At 37.9% G+C, this 21,729-nt stretch overlaps 1 protein-coding gene across 1 annotated transcript; it reads right to left on the bottom strand.

Moving 5' to 3' along the window:
* Positions 1-6,254: 6,254 nt before the first annotated feature.
* On the bottom strand, positions 6,255-19,739 carry serinc2 (serine incorporator 2). Its single transcript, XM_041809237.1, has 10 exons — positions 19,630-19,739; positions 15,386-15,547; positions 12,297-12,475; positions 12,066-12,145; positions 11,571-11,708; positions 10,197-10,366; positions 9,964-10,054; positions 9,328-9,493; positions 7,556-7,771; positions 6,255-7,474 (listed from the first exon to the last, which is right to left on the bottom strand). Exons 1-10 carry the CDS (start codon positions 19,666-19,668, stop codon positions 7,336-7,338), a joined length of 1,380 nt encoding a protein of 459 aa, XP_041665171.1. The 5' UTR covers positions 19,669-19,739; the 3' UTR covers positions 6,255-7,335.
* Between the last annotated feature and the right edge of the window lie 1,990 nt (positions 19,740-21,729).

Raw genomic sequence — 21,729 nt, 5'->3', positions numbered from 1 at the left:
CATTTATGACAATGCATACTGAATACAATAAAATTTGTTAAAAGCAATTAATCCAAAGAAGCATGAATCAGAATATTAGGATGCAGCAAGCTTTATGCTATAAAGGAGGAGGCTGGGGTGGGGGAGGTTAAGTTTTGCAAGCAGCAGCAGCATGGTGCATCAGCATTAATGCAAGCAGGGATTAGTGAGAAGTGCGTCATTTTTAATTACACTGCTGTGTCAAGCGAAAGAGCTTTGATTGGCTGTGGGAGCTAGGAAGTGATAATTGGAATCAGTTGGCCAACAGCTGATCACAGCTGGGCGTATGACTACCATGTCCTACATGAACTAACGCTAAGCTTAATTTTTTTTCAACATAAAACCCTCAATCACTCCAAAAAAAGTTCCTGCATTGAGTTTTTGACTTTCATTTGAAAGATAATACATTGAATCTCTTTATAGTAAACTGCATTTTCAAAATGAAAGCCTCAGTCATGCCAAAATAAGTTTCTTACACTTTCCGTGGTAAAGGGGATTTCAAAATAAGAGTCCATTCTTTGAAAGTCACTTTCTTTCCATGACAGTGTTCTCATGTTTTCTTCCTCATCCTTAAATATAGCAAAATATAAGCACACAAATATCAGAATGATGTTTCTGATGACATAGAGAAAAGCAGAAGTTAACATTTGTAATCTAGCAACAATAAACACTGGTGAGAAGTGCTCTTAAACGAAGGTTATAGGTGCTACCAGTGAAAAATAATGGCTGTGTCCCGTAGTTAAATTTTCCCTAGGACTCTGACTTTTTAACATAGACCGTATTGATATAAACAACTCTGTCCCTTTTATCTTTTTTCAAAAATCCATCTAAATATCATTAAAACTGATATGTTTTGCAGCCCCAGCTCATATATGTGTCATAAAAAAGTGTGATATTATCATTAAGCTGTCGTCTAATGAGATCTACTGGGGCTGCCGGTTACAAACCTTCAGAGCTCATTTGAGCTTGTTTTTACCTGGTTGCTGGGTGCCTGAAGCCCCTACGGATGAGGTGTGCAATCCGTGTTAATGACTATGATGATGATGATGATCATAAAGGTCCCCCGGAGTAGAGCCAGAATTACCAAACCACAACAGGCAGAGGCGTGTTATGAGCCCCCATGAGATTGGTCCTAAAACTGTCTTATGCAACTGATCAGAGCCTCATTCAGCATTATATAACAGCATTAGATCAGCCTGCTGCTCACAGCTGGGCCGGGGACTACCACTGTCACTGTCAGCCATAACAATGTGGGTCAGATCTCCACTTCAGGCATGCAGCTTCTGTTTCGAGATGGTCTGAGTGTGTGAAGAGGCTGCCAAGGTGAAACAAGGGATTAAATGTCCGTGCATCTCAGGCTGTTGGTATTTAAATGTGAAGTGAAACATGCATGAGCAGGATGAGCCTCCTGAGAGAAATTGGACCAATGACAGATTACTGACATAACCATTTGGTCACCGTGCCAAATTAGCCTGCTTTATGTTGTTTATGTCAACAATCAGCTTAGAGAAAACACAGAGTGAAACGCTGTCATCCCTCTCATGCAAGGTATTTATGTTGTAAGCTATTTTTTTATGAACAATTCACAGCATGCTTATCACTACATAGGTTAAAACCGGACTAAACTAAAACTGCCCTCTGCAGTTTACATACATATCAGCCTGGAGGTACAGAGGTGGGTCAAAAACAAGTTGGGATGGTTTTTGACCTTGACCTTATACCTTCTAAAATCTAACCAGAATATCCTCAAGTCATAGTGGAAATCTGTGCAGAGCTAGAAGAAAACATTTAAAAACTTAAATTTATTGTATTTAGGTAAAGGATAGAATATAAAGACCAATGAGTTTGACCTCAAGACTTTGACCTGCAAAATCTAATAAATTCATCCTTGAGTTGGAGAGAACATTCGTGCAAAGTTTGAAGAAAATGCCCTAGTGGCTGTAAGTGGCTGATATTACGTTTACAAGCAAGGTATGAACATGAGGCCTCATGACACTGACCTTTGACCTGCAGCCTTTTAAACTTTTTCATTTAATTCTCAAGTAAAAGCAACCTCTTGTGCAAAGTTTGAAGAAAATCCCTGAAAGTATTCTTGAAATGGTGAGTTCACAAGCAGGGGATGAACATGAGGCCTAAGGTATGGTAGCCTGGAAGTGTGATAAAAAATATATATATATATATATATATATATATTACAAAGTCTGAAACATTTTAACAAAGCACGAAACAAATATATATTTAATTACATTTTTTACATTTCATAATACAGTTTTACATTGGTAAACACTTTTTCAAAGGACAAAACAAATGTACATTTTTACAAAAGAAATGTACAAAGTTTGGTTCAAAATCACAAAGTCTGAAAAACTTCAGCAAACTGGAACAAATAACAATATCCAATTCAAGATCACAAGGTCTGAAACACTTTTACAAAACTTTAAACAAAAGAACAAAGTCTGATACAAAGTGACAAAGTCTAGAACACTTTTAAAAACTTGAAACAACTGAACAAAGACTGAAACATTACAAAGTCTGAAACACCTTTACAAAACTTAAAACAAAATGTAACTAGTCTGACACAAAATTTACAAAATCTGAAACTTTTACAAAACTTGAAAAGAATTGACAAAGTTTTATAAAATTACAAAACTTTAAACAAAGTCAAATTCAAAAATACAAAGTCTGAAACAATTTTACAAAACTTGAAACTTGGGTCACTTCTGGCCTTTATTCCCTTTCTGAATGTTGTTTGTAAATTTGTTATAGAAGTTGTAAAAGTTTTCTATTATTTGTAAATTTGTCTCAGCTCATGTAAAGGTGTGACATGATTTGTGAAATTGTTTGTAAACTGTAAATGAAAAATGTAAATATAGTTTTTTTGAATGTTTAAATTTGTTTTATGAAAGGTATTTTTCATTATTTTTTTGACTTTGTGTTTTTGTAATGTACTTTTTTTGTAAATTTGTTTTAAAAAATGTAAAATAGTTTAATTATTTATACAACTGTTTTGCTAGTGTAAATTTGATTTATGAAATGTAGAAATGTTTTGGTTTATGTAAATTTGGCCGTTTCATTTTGTATTACACTTCCAGGCCACCATACCAATTCCCTTGACCTTTGACCTACAACCCTCATAATCTAATAATTCCATTCTTGAGTTAAAGTGAAAGAGTTTGACAAAAATCACTCAAAGCATTCTTGTGATGTCAGGTTCACTAGCTAGGGATGAACATGAGCATCAGTGGCGTGCACAGACTTTTCAAGGGCAGGGGCGAAAAGAAAAAAAAGGGCACATACAGCGTGTTCTCACCACTGAAGAGGGCACTAAGTTTCGCATGTTTTCGAGGACACTTTAGACATGTTTATATGTTATACAAATGGCACATTATATAGCCTTAAAACAGACTAACTACAGACAGACTACTCAAGTTAGCTTGTAGTTAGGATCAGCATCCACAAGAACTGTGTAGATTCAACGTTGACTATGAAGAACACACAGAAATAAATAAATAAATCCCTAGGGGTTTAGAACATTTTCAATTAAGTAGATGCCATTTCCTGTATTCTAGTGCATTTTAACACCATATTAGCACCAGATAATCCAAACTGGTTTTGTGAGATATAGTTCTGGCTCAATATAGATCAAAAAAGGGCCCAACATAAAAGTCATTGCAACAGTAATGTTTCATAGTATTTCTTGGTCCTTATGGTCTTTTGGAGTTTGGTGTGTTTTTCCACCCAAGAGAGCAGTTGTGTTTTGACAACCGGTAGGGCACTTAAGCACGCGTTTTTACCACCCAAGTGGGCAGTTTATCATGTTTGAACCAGCAGAGGCCAATTAGGTGTTTTTTTCACCAAAAAAGGCAGTTTAGTGTGTTTTGCCAATGAGAAGGGTACTTAAACATGCCTTTTTGCCATCCAAGGGGGCAGTTTCTCATGTTTTAACCAGCCAAGGGGGCAATTTAGTGTGTTTTTTCCACCCAAGAGGGCAGTTTAGTGTGTTTTGCCATCCAGAAGGGCACTTTAGCACGCGTTTGGGCTCCCTAGAGGGCACTTTAGCATGTGTTTTGGCTCCCAAGAGGGCACTTTAACGGGTTTTGGCTCCCTTGGGGACACTTTAACATGCATTTTGGCTCCCAAGAGGGCACTTTAGCGCAGGTTTTTCAACAATTGCCACCCCCCACCCCCCAGTGCACACCACTGAATAACAGCACTTATTTTAGTACTGAGCCCAACCCACCAGAGAACTGAATCATTCTTATTAAACAACTGAAAGTATCTTCATTTTGTGGAAAATGGTTTAAAATTCCAAAACAAATAGCGAGAAATTGACTAAAAAATGAAACCATTGTCTCTGCTCAGCCTAAGGACATAATCTGTATGATAATCAATCTTCCCTTTTAGGTCTGTTTTCTTTTAAGCCATGCTTGTGATGTGCCTGGCCTACAAAGAGTATTCTAGTGAAGCAGTTTTTAAACAAACAAACAAACAAAAAACATTGTCTCTTCTCTTTACCTTTTCTAAAGTTTGCCAAACTGAGTCAAGTTTGTGCTTTGGTTCAAGACATCCTTTATGGCAGAGGGGCGAGACAGGAGCCTCTCCTCAGTGCGAAACATTTGAAAGCCCACTTGGCTTTCATGTGGAGTTTGTTGAAAACTCCAAAACTCCTCTGGCATGGAAATGTGAAAGCAGAACAGCAGTACTGCATTCATGCTTGGGCATGGTACAAAACTAATTTGAAACCCCCCTTAGAGTCACCTATTAACCTAATGAGCATGGTTAGGTAAGACCGTGGAGGCCAGACTACCCAGAGAGAACCCATGCATGCATGTGAAGAACATGCAAACTAAACACAGAAAGGTCCTGTCCTATGGGGATTTGAACCAGGAAATTTGTTGCTGTGATGCAACAACGCTAACCACAGAATCACCGTACAGCTCACTTGAGTCAAATTTAATCATAAATAAATATTAAACAGTAAAGAAAGCTTGAATGCCATGGAGGATTTCAAATGGTTGCAAATGCACCATTCACAGAATTTGCTAGAACATGAAAAATAGACACACATTGAATGGACAAACATATTTGGCCACACCTGTTAATTGTTGAATTCAGGTGTTTATATCAGACCTGTTGCCACATATTTATATATTTGTGGTACAAAATGGATTCTGAAGAGCTCAGTGACTTAGTGTCATACGGTCATGGGTGGCAGCTTTGCAATAAGATGATTTGTGAATCTTCATCCCTGTTGAATATTCCACAATCAACTGTACGGGATATTAGAAAGTGGAAGCATTTAGGAACAACAGCGACTCAGCCACAAAGTGGGAGACACTGTAAAACCAGAGTGGGGTCACTCCTGAGGTGTATTGTGGATAAAAGTGGCCAGTGCTCTGTTGATGCCATAGCTGAATAGTTACGAACTTCCACAGACATTGATGTTCGCATAAAAGTGCAGTGAGAGCTCCATTAAATGGGTTTCCATTGCACACAAGCCTCACATCACCAAGCCCAATGCCAAGTATGGAGCAGTGTAAACATGTTCTGTGGAGTGACGAATCACACTTATCTGTTTGGCAGTCAGATTGGCGAGTCTGGGTTGTGATCATGCTATTTATTTGTTACTTTCATTAAATTATAGGGTGGTAAATTGGAATTTTCCCATCATTTACATAATTAATCTAATGTGTCTCTCTTGGCAACTGAAGTTTCCTATCCCTGGAGGATAAAGCACCAAAAGTCTAGACTCGACTTCACAAGCTGATTTTTTTCATTCTTCCCTAAATGACTGAGTGAATACTGAGGTACAAAACCACGCTGTGTTCAGCCGCCTTACTCATGCTGATCTTGTGATTGGGGAAAACACATTCCCTCTACATTACTTGCCAAATGTGTGTGAGCGTAAGTGTGTGTTCACTGGGGAATCCTACATCCAAGGAACACAATAAATCACATTTCAGCAGGATCATGTGATGAATGGAGGGAGGGTTGTGAAGCATTTGGGAGTCCCTGCTGACTATGCGTGATGACATTGTGTTGCCTGAGTGTGAGTAAAACATGGTCTGATTCACAAAGTAGAAACTGCAATTAAAACAGTTTGAATATACTTTTCATAAAAAAAAAAAAATCACAACAGTCCAAATCAGGTCAGTGTGATGACACCCAGCCTTTCTCCCAAAATGAAGAGGGACAACAGCCCCACCTACAGGACATAAATGTTTCCTGCACAGACATGAATCTGAATATCATCTTTATTGATTGTAATGAAAATATACAAACTGAGTGTATTGAGAAAAAAACTTCAAACAACAGCGACTCATATAAATGTTTAAAGATATCCAGGATCCCTTGGAACAGCAAAATATGATTAAAAAGGCACTTTTGAAATAAAAACTTGGGACTACAAAAAAGTGGTGCATAAAAAAGTAAATTTCAAACACTTAAATGCTTCAACTAGTGTGAAGGAAATGAAAAAAAGATAACAAAAGCATGTGAAATAATCCCACAAAGGAATTATTTGTTTAAAATAATTTGGTCCTGGTGTGAAGTGCTTATTTGTAACAGAACAGAGAAGAAAGACAAAAACAAAAACACAAGTTTATACCATGAAAGACATGAACTAACATTTGTTTTGGGCATTCATATACCAAGTAGTACTCCTTAATGCAAAGTATGGATGGATGGATGGATGGATGGATGTTCTGTCATTAAAGATATATAGTCAATGCATAGGATGGGCGCACGCAGCTTGGTATCTGAATGCCAAAATGGATGTTAATGCAAAGTATCAATGAAGTAACCTGAGTTTGCAAAGCTATAGAATGTAGTTAAAGCTCAAATCAATAAATCTATCTTCATTCAAATCTAAAAAATTCAGCTCCAATCACAAAATCAAGTGTATACAATATTTTCAATGGCTTCAGGTCAAAAACACACGATACTGTAAAACCTCAATTAATAGCCCAGGATTTGTCAACGTATGAAATGACCCCGCTTTTAATTGGGGCAGGTATCGATACAGGAGTCTTGCTTCTTTTTCTACTCTTTATTTTTAGACTTGCCTTTGACTAGACTTTTATATTTCCTTGAACCATACGCAGAAGTGTAGTGACTTGACTCAAACAGCAACACCAGGCTACCAACAGGACTGGCTGTCAAATAAAAATGGGCTTTTATTTGAAGTTTAACAGTATCAATATTTCAATTTTTAAAAAGTGGAACTGGACGCAAACTAAACTAACCATCCATTTGAAGCGTAAGCTATATTTTCTCAAGGTGCAAATAGCAAGAGGTTAGTGATCAGATGTCAGATTTCTAGCTGAAGTCTCTGTCAGGGAGCACCAGTGGGGCCACCAGTGTCCACAGGTAGAGCCCCAGGCCGAGCCAGCTGGAGCATATCTTCACCCACACGGCTGGCATAGTGCTCTGCATGGCTTTGTAGTCAGTGTTAGGCCTGATGAACAGAAAAGAAGGTCAGAGAGAAGATGGAAAAAAATGACCAGACAGGAGCATAAAGGAGAAGATGGATACCTACTTGTACCAGTTGGTGAGAGTCATCATGATGTAGAGCGAGGCCAAACACAGGCTGAAGTGGAAGAAGGAGTAGCTGTAGGTTACTCCATCCTCTTCGTTGTCCACAGCTCGTCTGACCCCGTCCTCCCCTGTCTCAGGTTCAATGTTGGCAGTCAGACCCTGACCCTCCTCTGTCTGCATCAGCTTGTTTACCTGGGAGTTGTTGGAGGAGCGGATACTGTGGCAGACGAGAGCACGAGAAATCAACTTGACGTGCAGTTTTAAAGTAAAGTAGATGAAAGGCCCCGAAATATCTGCATGAAGCTAGTTACTAGCAGAGTATGACTGCAGAGTGAACTGAATATTCTGTCAATATTTACCTCTCAAAATATGTCAGAAAAAGTAAATATGTCATATCTTAGCTAGAAAGATAATTCAAAGAGGAGGGACAGTTCTTTTGAAACCCAAAGTCGATAATGTTTGAGCTTTTCAATTCTGCAATCAAATATAGGGATATTGATAGACCGAGTGGTTAGGCCTGACTGACTACCAGTTGGTCCTCTCCTGTATTAACAATTTTTCGGCAATCCTAGATGCAGGCAGCAAACAGGATTGCACCTGAATCCTGCGACAACCACACACAAACTAGGCGGTCTTCAACAGAACTGAGAAATCTTTGAAAATATTTCAGGATAACCTCGGATGCTTCCTTGAATTTGTTCCTCTTCACTTAAAGCACCTGTCGACTGCTTTATATTCATGTGCACCCCTGCTGTTGTGTCACTTTGCAGGAAATATTACAGATTTATATGGATTATTAATGGAGATAAAACATTATAAAACCCTTTTTTTAAACAGTGAACATTTTTTAATAAAGCATTGAGGACAGAGGCATTGTGTAAAAGATTTTTAGTGATAGCTAAATAAAAAACAGTCACTGATTGTAGCTATTTGGGGGAAAATTTCTAATTCTTCCTAATGAGGAGAGAGAATTAGTAAAGAAGTAAACTTCTGTTTCTACAGTTTGATTTATTAATGAACTACATTAAACAGCTTGGCACAAACAGTGGCTATTTAAGACTTTCTGGAATGTGAATTCAAACAAAAAAATTAATTTAATTATTTTAATCAATTATTCTAATAGATTTTGTTTTACTTAAATATAGCAGCATGTCCACTATAAATCATGAATAAAGTAAACAAAGACACTGGGAACAAAGGTGTGAAACTAAACATTCTGGTAGAGATCAGAGTTAAAATAAAGATGGTCACATGACCCAGTGCATCATCATGATTTGTTCAAATGTAAGATGAAAGTGAAGCAAGAAAATTGTACATTCATTTATAATCTGTTTTTTTTCAGAGACATAAAAGATCCTATTACAAAATGTGTAACTTAACATAAGATTTGCTTAGCTTATAAAAGTTCTATTGAAAACATAATGTCTGTTTTTACACCAAACAATAGAAAAGTATCAATAGTGGTATGGATTAAGATTTGCATCATTAAGGATTATAAATAAGAATATTAATATTAATACTATTTAACAATCTGTTTCCCAATGTATGAGAATAGGAGTGCGCCAAGGTACAATACATAAAACAAGGAGTTTAATTAAACTCTCGTCTATGTTAATCCTTTCCATGGCGGCTGTTCTCTAATTACCTGGTTGTCTTCCTCGCTGACTGCTGCACTGAATTTAACTAGCAATAATACAAACTTTACCAAAGGGAAGTGTTTTTCCTTAAAAAGACTAAAAAAAATTTTTTTTAAAAAGAATAACAGTGACATACCTAGCGTAAAGAGTGCAGAACAAGAAGATGATCAATCCCACAATGCCCTGTGCGTCCCACCACTGGACGCTTCCAGGGGCTGGGGTAGGACCTGGTCCTGGAGGGGGGGTTGTACTGCCGCTGTTTGGCTGGACCAGACTCAGCAGGCTGGGGTTACACTGCTTGTCTGAGGTCCGAAACAAAGTAAAGCATTTTAAGGCTGACAAACAGACTCCTTAACTTGTGACTGAAACAGTTAGAGGTGTTGTTTCTATGATGCAGTATGGACTAGCGAAGGCAGAAGGCAGCTTTGAAACAATCCTGTGCCTTCCTGCATGTTTGTGTGCAGGTGTGGAAGTGTTCCTTAGTGTTTTATAGAGCCTACCTGCTGTGGAACATTAAGACAATTACATCTGATTTCACTGCATCATTGCTTTGTTTGTCTCTATCAACACTCCCTCTCATTGCGTCACTAATGTTATTTTTCAAATAACTTTTGGGTATTATCAAAGGTTAAAAAAAAAAAAAGAAAATAACAGATCTAATATCATTTGAAGCATGTGGTTTTGAAGATATATCAAAGTTTTATACATTTTGATAAAGAAAGTGATTGATTAAAAAAAGCAGTAGAGATGTGACTCTGATTACTGTACTCACTTGGGTTGTTGGTCATGGCTGACCAGGTGACATACATGGTGTAGAGAGAGATGATGGAGGCCTGCAGCAGACCTGAGCTGGGCTGAGCTTCCTGTGAACACATCAGAGGAGTCAGATATACATAAAACCCTTCATTCTTAGAATACTACACATAAACGTTGTAAAATATGTCATTAATTTTTAATTCAGTTGATGAATTCACACAAAAATGTCTTCTACAATCTCCATGTTACCTGAACTTTAGGCAGAACAGCCACGATGGACACAGCGATGCAGAACAGGAAGTTGAGGCTGATGAAGACCTTGTGCTCCGTGCAGTCATCAGGTTTGGTGTAAAATATGTAGAAGAGAACAACAGCCGTGAACGCCATGGCAAAGTTGATGATGGTGACGAACAGCAGAGCTGAGAGGGGGAAAAGAGAAATCATCAATGCACACCATGGTTGAGTCAGTTTTTTATAGCTCTGACACCATGATGCTGATGTTCTTTGATTCATCACTACTATACGCATTGGTATATACAAGTTAGAGCCAGTCAAAAATTCTGCATTCATATATTAGTTAGGTCTGTTTTATTCTAATCAACATTATACAATTTGGGGTTTTCCTCAAGGCTGTGCTTGACTCAAATTATTTAATCACATTAGAAACAGCTGTACATTCAGTTTTTGTGTCTCTTTTGGGTTAAAATTCCTATATTTGCCTACATTAGTCTCATCTTTTACCTACAAGGAGCATGTTTTCACTGTTCCCTTTAGGGCTGCTTGTCACAGAGACATTTTCTCTTCAACAATCTTACTGTTTTAAGTCACACCACTGTTGTTGAATTTCACGTGACACTGCTTTATTCATTGTTTTTATATGTTTTATATACAAGGTCCAATGTTTCTGAGAGGAAGGAAAAAATTTGCGAGTAAACTGCATATATTCACACATTCAGATACCCGCAAATAGGCGATCATTCACATCTAGTGTGAACACAACATTAGACCAAAAGGAGTGATAAAATAATTATCTCGTCCCTGATTTTTACAATCAGTGCATCACAACTAAGAAGTGTCACCCAAAAAAATCCACAGCAGCTGTGTTGCAACCTGTTTGCATAGATATTTTGCTGCGTCCCAACAGCACATGCCCTTGCCTACTGAGTCCTTTCTCAAGTGAAGCAAACATACAAAAAAATACACTGCGTTCCAGCATCCGACTTCCTGTTTGGGCTAGTCCACTGAGTTAATGAATGTTGGATGCGGTACATATCTCAAGCAAACAAAGGAGAATTGAGCTTCTGGGAGCTCTAGGACTCAGATGCAGTAAATGGTTTCTACATTTAGAAGGAAGTTGCGATGCATATTTCTAACCCAATAAATAATACCACTAAATACACATTAGCATAGGTTTTTAGCTCAACAAAATGGTCTGATGTTTTAGTTACTCTTTAAGGATCTCAGTGTGGATCAATTTTCCCAAATAGCCTGATTACAGATGAACACTACGCCTCTGTTTTGAAGCCAAAAGCCTGCTATACAGCTGTTCACGTACCACTTCTTGTGTAATACAACAGCGGGGGAAAAAAAAACAAAAAAAAAAAAAAAAAAAAAATTGAATACCTCCAAACCAGCACTTGCTGTTTCCTTCCTCTGCTTTCTCCAGCCATGACTGGTTCCAGGAGTGGGCAAAGTCCACCAGCAGGATGAGCTGGATGAGGATGAAGATGAAAGAGCCCACCACACCAAAGTAATACCACACTGCGGGCACACAGAGGATTGACAAAGTTTGTAAGGGAAGGGTCACAAAATATGCAATGACTAAATTGAACAAGAAACTGCAAACAATTTCATTGTACCTTGCACAATGACAATAAATGATTCTGATTCTGAAAATAAACCTCAGTATAGATCTGTCTCTTCAGAGGGTGATGATAATCAAACTTTTTTTTTCATCTGATTGCTCTTTTCTTTTAGTTTGCATTTACTCCTGTGACTTTGAGATCAATCAGAAGTAACTGTGCCCTTTTTAAATAAAAATGCTTGTTATCAAAAAAGGAAATGAGATAAACCATGCATTCAGAACAAATTGAGTCTGTACTACAATATTTATTTTACCTGTAGTAAATATGCCATCTGGAATGAAGAAGGCTCCCACAGTTATCCCAACCAGCACCAGGAATTTGAAAAACCAGAAACTGAAAAGACAAAAAAAAAACAGTATAAATATGTTTTTATCCAAGTATAAAAATAGTACAAAGGTGTAGTTCTACTGTTTAGCCACCAGAGTGCATCCTACTGTCATCATACAGGACTGTGGCACAGAAGCTGCTGTGTTACTGTACGAACCCATTTTGGATAGCGGCCCGGGGGTCCTTGCTGCTGCGCACTCGGATCATGATGATGGAGAAGAGGAAGAAGAAGCAGGCCATGGCAAAGCACATACGGTAGACCGATTTGTAGCCCACAATGACATCACAGTTCACAGAACCAGATATAAAGGAACCGTCCGTACAGAAATGTGGAATCTGAAAGTGTGAAAATACACAAATTAAACCATTTAAAAGCAAAAATGAGGAAAGAACTTAGTCATCTGTACAAGATAAGGTTTGTTACAGCCAATCACTGATCACCAATCATTATCAGCTGATCACTGATACCAATCATATTTTGTGTTTCTGGTCTTTCAGTCTATTTTGCTTTAGAGTGTACAGACTGAGACTTCCAAAAGGTTGAAGAGTAATCTGATCTGAATGCAACAAGTATCCTACAGTAATGAGAATTGAATTATACAATGTAATTATTCATTCATTACACTTGTGTTTGTTTATAGGAATTATTTTGCACAATTACCAATGGATGGACAAAAATATCAAGTCTATTTAACAGGCGTAGCAGTGAAATAGTCTAACAACTAGAAGGCAACAAATCTCACATTAACTAAGTTGTCTTATGCAACTGATGCAATTATTTCAAATCACTAAACAAACAAATTTCACCTCCAAAGAGCTGTAGTCATTTAAGTTTCTCAAGAACATGTAAATTTCCTTTCTCAAAATTAGATTTGAAAACATCGCCCACAGAATTGGCCAAGCCACTGAAAAACCTGGTGAATGGGCCCTCCCCAACACATTTAACCAATTTTTACCATTTTTCTGCCAATTATTTTCGCCTCTTTTCACAATTATTTAATTTTTTTCCCTTAAAAATATTTTAGTTCCTTCTAGTTTATTCTCTGACATGCGAATATTTGTGCAAATCCTTGCTTAGCTATGAAGTCCGACGTTAAGTTCCAAGTCTTCAAGTCAATATACCCATCCACATAGTTAATACTACCAAAATAAAGGTAATTCTGTTTTAAGAGAAGATGTTAACTTTTTGAAAAAGACTATATCTTACTACAGCATAGGTAAATATAATAATAATAATTATTATTATTAATAAGAGTGATTATTATTCAGGTTAAATATCAAATATGGTAATCAAAGATGAACTTAACAACTGACCATAATTTTACCAGCCTCCATGGACCTCCCATTTGGGTGGGCCCTAGAAAGTGCTCCCTTTTATCCACCCTTATGTCTGGCCTTGCCTTTACCTAACTTCATTTTACCAACTGGACCTTGCATGCTTCATAGTTTTACATTATGTCAGGTAAAGTCAAAACAGCTAATGGAAGTTAGCTCATAAGCTTTAATCTGTTGGTTTATCAAAATTACATTGCTTTTATGATTGTGGGAAGTCATAGTTGTAAACTTAGTGTCAATCCCATTTCCACCCCTTAGCCCTTATCTTAGCCCTTCCCCTTGGTTCTGCACATTAACGTCAGGGGAAGTGGTATCCCAGTTCTCTTTTGAATCGAGGGCTAGGGCTAAGAGCCAAGGGCTACATAGCTCTTGAGACGAAGATTTTTCAGGACCACATTTGAAACTGAGGGGTATGATGAATTTCCCACCATGCACTGCATTCACAAAGGACAATGAAAGAGAAGCATAAATTTAAATATTTTCAGCATTTATAAATGATTATAGAAAATACAACAGTTGTGATTTCTCATATATTCAATCTTTAGCTACTTGGGATGGGAGTTTATTGTATTTTGAGTATTTACACATGTAAACCAGAGCTATTATAAAGGGGGTGTGACAAGATCTTGTGCCACAAGATCTTGCGATATCAAAAGGTCACAAGATTTCTTGTCAAGGTGAAAATCATCTCGCAAGATCAATATTGCTTAGACACCAAGAGCAGCAGCTCTCATGACAGAAAACAATACCAAAATGGAAATTATAAAGATCATTAAGATGCCCTGGACACTTTGAAAGTGTTGGTGATAGAGCTAATGAAGAAAAAGAGCTGATCCATTCTCCATTCACATCACCGCTTTAACCCCCATCCCTCCTCCATGTGAGCTAGTTGAGGCGACACATGACCCACCAATGTATAATAAGTTCATCGTAATGGTGCGAAATGATGAAACGATGCTATTGGAAACCTGTGCAGTCTTCACAAGGAGAAACAGTGCTTATTTAGTTTGTATTTGTTTGCAGACTCACTCATAGTGTCATTCAGTCCCTTCTTTGTCATGTCTCCCTCTTGTCTCACCGTCTGTCAGTCACACATCAATCAGCTGTTTGCTGTGTGTATCATTAATCAGAAGCTTAACATGCCTAGTGCAACAGGCCATTGTATACTGCAGCGGTAAACTTAGCAAAAAAACTCTGAGTGCCATTGAGTCCACTGTTAGCTCCAAAGAGTGGAGTTATAGCCCCAGTTAAACACGCCCAGTTTGTTGTCTGATAGCAGAGAGAGCAGAGACACACTCGCTCACCAACATACACATATTAACACACACGCTCATCTGTGCGTCATGTCCAACACTGTCAAAGATCATATGGGAAAAGACGATCACATAATCTATTTTGCTAAATTACTGTAAAAAAAAAGAACCAAACGTGTTTTTGTCAGAAATATGTCTTTTAAATGTTTTAAATAATAATGTACTTAAAGAGGATAGGAAATAGTTTAATTTTACTGATGCATCTCTTTATATTTAAGTCTGTTGTAAACAAGTTTTTAAAGTACTTTCAAAATAATCTAAATGCTTTTATTATTATTGGAACTGTAGCAGTGAGTTCATAGTGTAGTTAATTGGGTGTTCTTGGTCAAACTGGAAGTCCTACCTGACCGGTTTCTCATTTCAGTATAGGACTGTAATTCTGACCTCTTAAAAAACACATAATTCAAACATCTAAGTCTATCTGTTGCTGGGTTACAGCCTTATGAAACCAGTTTGAATTACTTTTTCTTGATTTGAAATGCTAGGTGTTTTGAGAACACGTAATAATACTTGAGCCTTATGAAACTATTACAGATCCTTATGCAGCAGCCTTGTGTGGCTCATTAAATGTAATCTTATCTCATTTTATCTAATGTACCTTTTTAAGATGTTCTTCCATGCCGGGCAGGATCATAATGATAGACACCAAGGTCCCCAGCAGCAGCAGGAAGGAGAAAGACAGCTTACTCATGGTGGAGTTGTACGTTGACGGGCAGCATGATGACAGCAAGCAGGAGGCCGAGCCGCACAGACAGGACGCCTGGAGAGGAGATGAAGGAGAGAATTAGTGAGGCCATCATCACATTTATATTTTATAAAAGTCAGGGGCAGACCTCTGCGGCGTGCAATAATAAGGGTGATGCATGCATGGCCTGCAATGACAAAACAAAAATAACACTGTGTCTGTTGTCAGGGAAACCAATCATCCTCCCTCCTCTTCTTCAGGAGGTTTTACAGCAGCAGTAATCACGTCTACGATTAGAGCAGCCATCATCACAAATCTGTCCCTGTCTGTTACCGATCCTGTGCTGTGAACACGATCACAGAGGATTCCCACATAATTTAGATGCACACTGCTGAGAGGTGTGTGTGTGTGAAGCGTTGAGGCAGAGTTGAGATCAGCCACCCTTCACTAAGTATGCACCAGAGTACACAAGCCTAGGGTGTAAACAGCTCAGCTGCTGTGACAAGATGAATCCGGTTTCCACGGGTCAGACCGGCCACACTACCTGAGCAACAAACAACTCCTACAAATAAACACAATCCTGAAGAGTCAAGAGAAAAAAATACACACAAAAAAACAGAGCATCAAGATACAAAGTTACAACACATTTCACCTACAAAAGCAGACCAGACAATCCTGACAAAACAGTGTTTCTTAATGCTTGTTATCATCACTCAGTATGTTTGTACTAGAGAGAAGTAGTACTAAACAAATGAGAAAAGAAGCTGGGTCCCTTAAATGAACTACTTCTACTTCATTAAAAATTGGTATTAACAGGTTCTCTAAAGAAAATATATTTTACAAAGTGCAATGAAGTTCTGATGACAGTTTACATTTCTTAAAGTTACAAGGAAAGCTAGTTAACTAATGACATTGGATTATGCCATATTTAGGGTTTTAGGGATCTTTCACCAGGAATTGTTTGGTGCCAACATTTTATTTCTTTCATTGTAGTTTCTTTCTATTCTCCAAGTTGTCATTAAAGTAAAGGGACACTTAATCATTTTAACATCCTCTAGTTTATGTATGAATTTATTATTTCACATTATAGCAAGAATAAATCTCCATCATTCACACAGTGGTCTGATGATGTCTGAACGGTGAACCTTTAGATTACAGGAATATGGTCTATTTTTCAAAAGGGTGTTCACTTTCAATTTTTGCACATTTTTTTGTGAGTTCATCCACCATAAGATAAAAAATATGACCTTTTAAAACAATCCACAGACATGGAGAACACATTTTAAGGGATAAAGCTGCTTCTGTGACCTGTTGAGAGAGAGAGAAAGAAAGAGAGAGGGGAAGCACCAAAACAGGACTTGAATCTGAAGCCTGATGGTGTTCTGTAAAGCTGTCGGGTCAATCAGAGAAGTTTATGAAATTCCCTGAAGTCTGCAGACACAAAATAAGCACTGCGAGTCATGCAGGCAGCGCGTGAACCCAGAGATGTGCGTAGGTTCACAGGTGCAGGCGTAGTGCCGTTTCTGCCATTAAGCTGCAGCCAGTGGATGCGTAAAAGCGCAGGACAAGTGCCTGTAAACACCACTGCATCTCTTTCTCTTCCCTCGTTATTTTCACGCCTCGTACCATGTATGTTACATTGTAGTAACAGCGAAATCAAGGGCAGTGTGCCACACAAACAGCTGTCCATGCGAAACACAGCACGCCGCCCAACACACGGTGCGATGTCCAGGCTACAGCTTGGGCATATATGGATACAGGGCTGATTTAAGCGAAGCCTGGAGGCAGATAATTTGCCTCAAGGAATTTTTTGAATTGAATTACCCAGATAATTCGAGGAATAGTTTCAGCCCTATTTTTGTCCAACTTAAATCACACAAAATGGAACATTTCAAAGTCTGACTGTACCCCTTAGATAATGCAGTTTGAGATCAATTTACTCTTGCATGTATTAGCCTCAGTTTGGCCCAGATTGTATGGATGTTCTGTGTGTGCTCCACAGTTTCTACACCTGACTGTGACATTAAGGGAGATTATAAAGGGAGATGATTCAACGTGGCCCATTTGCAGATTGGTGAATTAAACTGGCGCGTGAGTTGATGCTGTCAGTGAGGCAGAAACAAGCAGCGCCACTTCAATACAAACAGCATCTTTGTGATGAGTTGAAGACGCATTGAGTTTTTTTGAGCGTTACTGCTGCGAAATTTTCAGAAAATAGCCCATTCATTGTCGCTTTGTCTGCTTCCCTCTACCCGTATTTCCCACCCTCCATCCCCAGCAACGCGTCTCTCTATATCAGTCAGCCGCGCACTTCTCCCTCTATCAGACCAAAGCTTTTCAACTAAACAACCAACCAATCAAACGGAAGCTGTCAGCCCTAAAAATGTCTGCATTAGAGATGCACTGTGAAAATTTTGGCAGGTACCGATTTTGAAATAAAAATTCAGCTTATATTGATGTAGATGTTTTTTTATGACTTCTTTTGGTGTAAGACTCCCACTGTGCCAACATTTTCTCTCATTTGACCATAACAACAGATCTGAGTGTGTTCAACAGGGGACTTCTAGTGTACAGTTTAAAAAAAAAAACTTCTTTGAATCTGCAGTTAGGTGTACTAGATAACAGCATTAAATTGATTGGAGATTACAGATAAATCCTCACTAATGACATCTGACAGATTATTTGTCAACTGCTGACCAATCAAAAAGGCCAAAATCAGCCGCTACACTGCATACTGGTGCATCAATAGTGTGCATATATTAGTAGAAGTTATCAGTTAAAATGGTTTTCAAAAAATCTGCATTTATACAAAAACTGCAAAATTCTGGATTGGCAGAACCTCTGTCTTAATTATTGCTTTGTTTCAGATTTATATCTATCACTTTGTTTACATTTATATTCCAATATATCCTAAAGTTATTTGTCTCTACCAGCAACCTGAGCAACCACATTTATCCCCATAGAAAAATAACCTTGCTGTTTCTGAAAAACGTGCCTTGCACTGTAGGGTTTAATTATCCTAATGTGATGAGGGTTTTATTTTTTCAGTCTGTGTTACATAATGCATATGTCTTTAACCTAGATTTTGAAACGTGGAATTTCCTTTATCTCTATCTAGAAGCTTTGGATCAGAAGTTGACAAACCTGCATGCTGATCTTAAAGATATTGGTGTTTGACCTAAATTCATCTGTCAAACATTGAGATAATCTATATCCCAACTATTACAAAACTAAATATTAACTGGGCTAAATGGTGAAGATTTAAGTGGCCCACGTTAAAGAGTGTGACTCTAGTTATAATGGGGAGATCCACTATCGTTTTCTTGTTTTCGGTTTGGAGCAGATTGGAGCAGTCAACACCTCAACAAGTACAATACGACTCTGTATTGGAAAAAAACTAAACATGCTTCAGAACGAAAACATACCCAGGAATGCGATCAAACATGAATCTGTGCAAGATGGTTTATAATGCCAAATAGAGGAACAGTACAGTCCAACCCCCTCCAAAGACATGGCGCAGATTCCCGACTACACCCGGAAATGCGCCGTTTTGGACAACTTGAGGAAACAGGGGTTTAAGACGTATCCCTTCACCTTGCTCATATAAATTGTCGACCTGAGTAATACTGTTATTTTAAAGAAGAGACCCTTCCAGTGTGTAAGAAATACAAGGAGCGGCAAAAATACGTCATTTGCTGTCACACGGTCAAAAATCTGGCAATTCAAATAACAGAAAATGTAAAGTAGCAATGTAGAGGACAGTTTTGTCCAAAAACTGTTAGTAGTTAGTTAGTTGGGAACAATGTCAAACTATGAAAAGCGACACAAATTCTTTTGTTTGTTCAACCTGTTCGCTCATTTAAACAGCTTCTCAGAGAGGAAGGGCGGTTCACACACCAAAAAACACCAATAAAGATAATCTAGCTTCACTATTTCATAGTTTAGCATAATATAATCCACAAGATCGTGGATAAAGTAAACCTTTTCCTGTGATTCGTGTATGGCTCTATGTAGGAAAGCTGTAAACAGTCGGTGACGTTACTTGGGTAATGTTTTCTTTACTCAAAGCTGAAGCGAAATTCGTTAAAAAATCTGGGGAAAACACTAATCGGCGTTTATCACACATAAATAGATAAAACCAGTGAATATATACTCACACAACTCGCGAGGGAACCCAGCGCCAAACAAGCCCCCATCTTTGTTTTGTTTAAAAATCCACTGAGAAAGTTACCAAAGCTTGAAAAGTTCAGGAAGACACTGAGCCAAAATGGCGACGTCAAGTCACTTAAATGTCAGCAACGGAAAACCTCTTTCTCTTTTCAAAATAAAAGTGTCATTACCAGCGGACATAAATTTATAATAATGCCGTACCATACATTTACGTTTGGTATATGCATTTGTGGATGAAAGATCCATGCACAATCCATGTTTATTTATTGATGGTGTTTGTCCTTTAAATATTGTCCATAATGACAATGGCAGTTTTATTTTTCTGGTCAAAACATCTTACTTCCGATATAGTGAATAAACTTTAACAACATTTTTTCATAGGGCGTTGAAATAATAAATCTTAAATGTAGTTCAACACCTAGGGCGAGGCCATTTTGGTGAAATTTTTGTTTAAAAGTTTCTAATAACTATTTAAAGGCAGCTGGATTAAGCTGGTTTTTCTAGTCTCATTTAGCTCCTACTTGACACACCTTAAACCATTGGTTCCGAACCTGCCCCCCCTTGGGTGGCGCCAAAAATCTGTTGGGAGGGGGCATAATTAGATATATTTTTAAAAAAAAAATCCTGATTAAAAACGTTATGTAGAAGGGCAAACCTCGAGAGAGAGAGAGAAGAGAATCTGTTTATTTTTGACTACAAAAGTTTACATTTTTAGGAGGAACCCCCCACACAGTTGTAGAGACTATCAAGATTTTTTTTAATCACAAGAATACTCAGAATTTTTTAAACTCTGAATTTCTGGTTTAAAAAAAGTCTTACATTCTGACAACAGAAAATCAAAATGCGGGGCTTAGCTTTTCTTAGACAAGTAGGGGTGCCCTGAGGAAAAAGGCGGGGAACCACTTTCTTATTTATTCTACATCCTCCCATTCAGTTTGTGTAAAAGGTGTAAGCTCTCAATCACTGTTTGGCTAAACATATCCAAAATTAGAACCACTTCTTTCTCAGATGAGGCTATTTCCCTCAGGGTGAAGTCAGCTAAAATGGGCAAGAAAAGGTGAGCATAGCTCTTTAAAATTTGACTGCCAATCACAATGGCTGATCTAGAATTGCGGCTGTAACCCTTTTTGATTATTAAGAGAAGTTACACATCTGTGGCTGATAACCTTTAAAACAAAACTCAAATGTGCATGCATTAGTCTGTTTCCTCCTGTTAAGCCCCTTTCTGGAGGCTCCTTGCAGTGCTTAAACCAGCTTTTTCACATGGGCCTGTTTTATTGTAATGTAATAAAAGCTTCAGTTTGATCTGTTAAACTCTTTATGAGCTTCTGTTTGTGCTGCCTGTTGGACTGTCATGAGGTATCGTAAAATCTACTACTTTTTTTTAAGTAGGTTTTCTGCAGATTAAATTTAGCTATTGTGCTAACTCCAGCGTATAACAAAACTTGCTGGAATGCTGATAAATTCCTTTGCCTATTTTAGTCCTTGGTAGCCTCAAATATTGTTCTAATTTTGTCATTTGTTTGTATTAATGTGTGCAGATCATACAGTGTGCTCCAACCTGCTCCCTCCTGAGACAATTTGTTCTTCTTTGTCAATAATTGAATCTTTATATCATATAAAACCCCCACTATGAGATTTGTGTGTTCTTCTGCAGCCTCTGCACAACTGAAAGCATTAATGTTTCCATCGAGATCTTTGCATGTGTAATGAATACATTTTCTGTGCTTCACAGATACATGTGAAAAACACAGGTGCAGTGCCACGACAGCAAAACGACAGTCAAGGAAATGCCACCAAAGAAAAACAATGAGGGATGCTGAACAGCACTACAGCAGGAAGAATCCATTCACAGGTTTGACCTTCAGGTTGGCAGCTGTTTCATGCTCTGTTGTCACTATAACTCAGTCTGTTTTTTATATAACACAATGTTTGAGCGTAAAAAGCTGCCTTCTGTTTCTCCAGGTGGAGCTCTGTTAACACAACAACTGGTGTTTTGTTGTTTCTAAATGTCCTTTATAAATACATTTGGATTTGGATCTTCAGATGGTGCTTTTAAGACTTTATAACCCCTGTTCCCATAATGC

The sequence above is a fragment of the Cheilinus undulatus genome, linkage group 16 (assembly GCF_018320785.1).
Source record: "Cheilinus undulatus linkage group 16, ASM1832078v1, whole genome shotgun sequence".
NCBI classification, from domain to species: Eukaryota; Metazoa; Chordata; class Actinopteri; order Labriformes; family Labridae; genus Cheilinus; species Cheilinus undulatus.
This window is presented reverse-complemented; position numbering and strand designations above follow the sequence as displayed.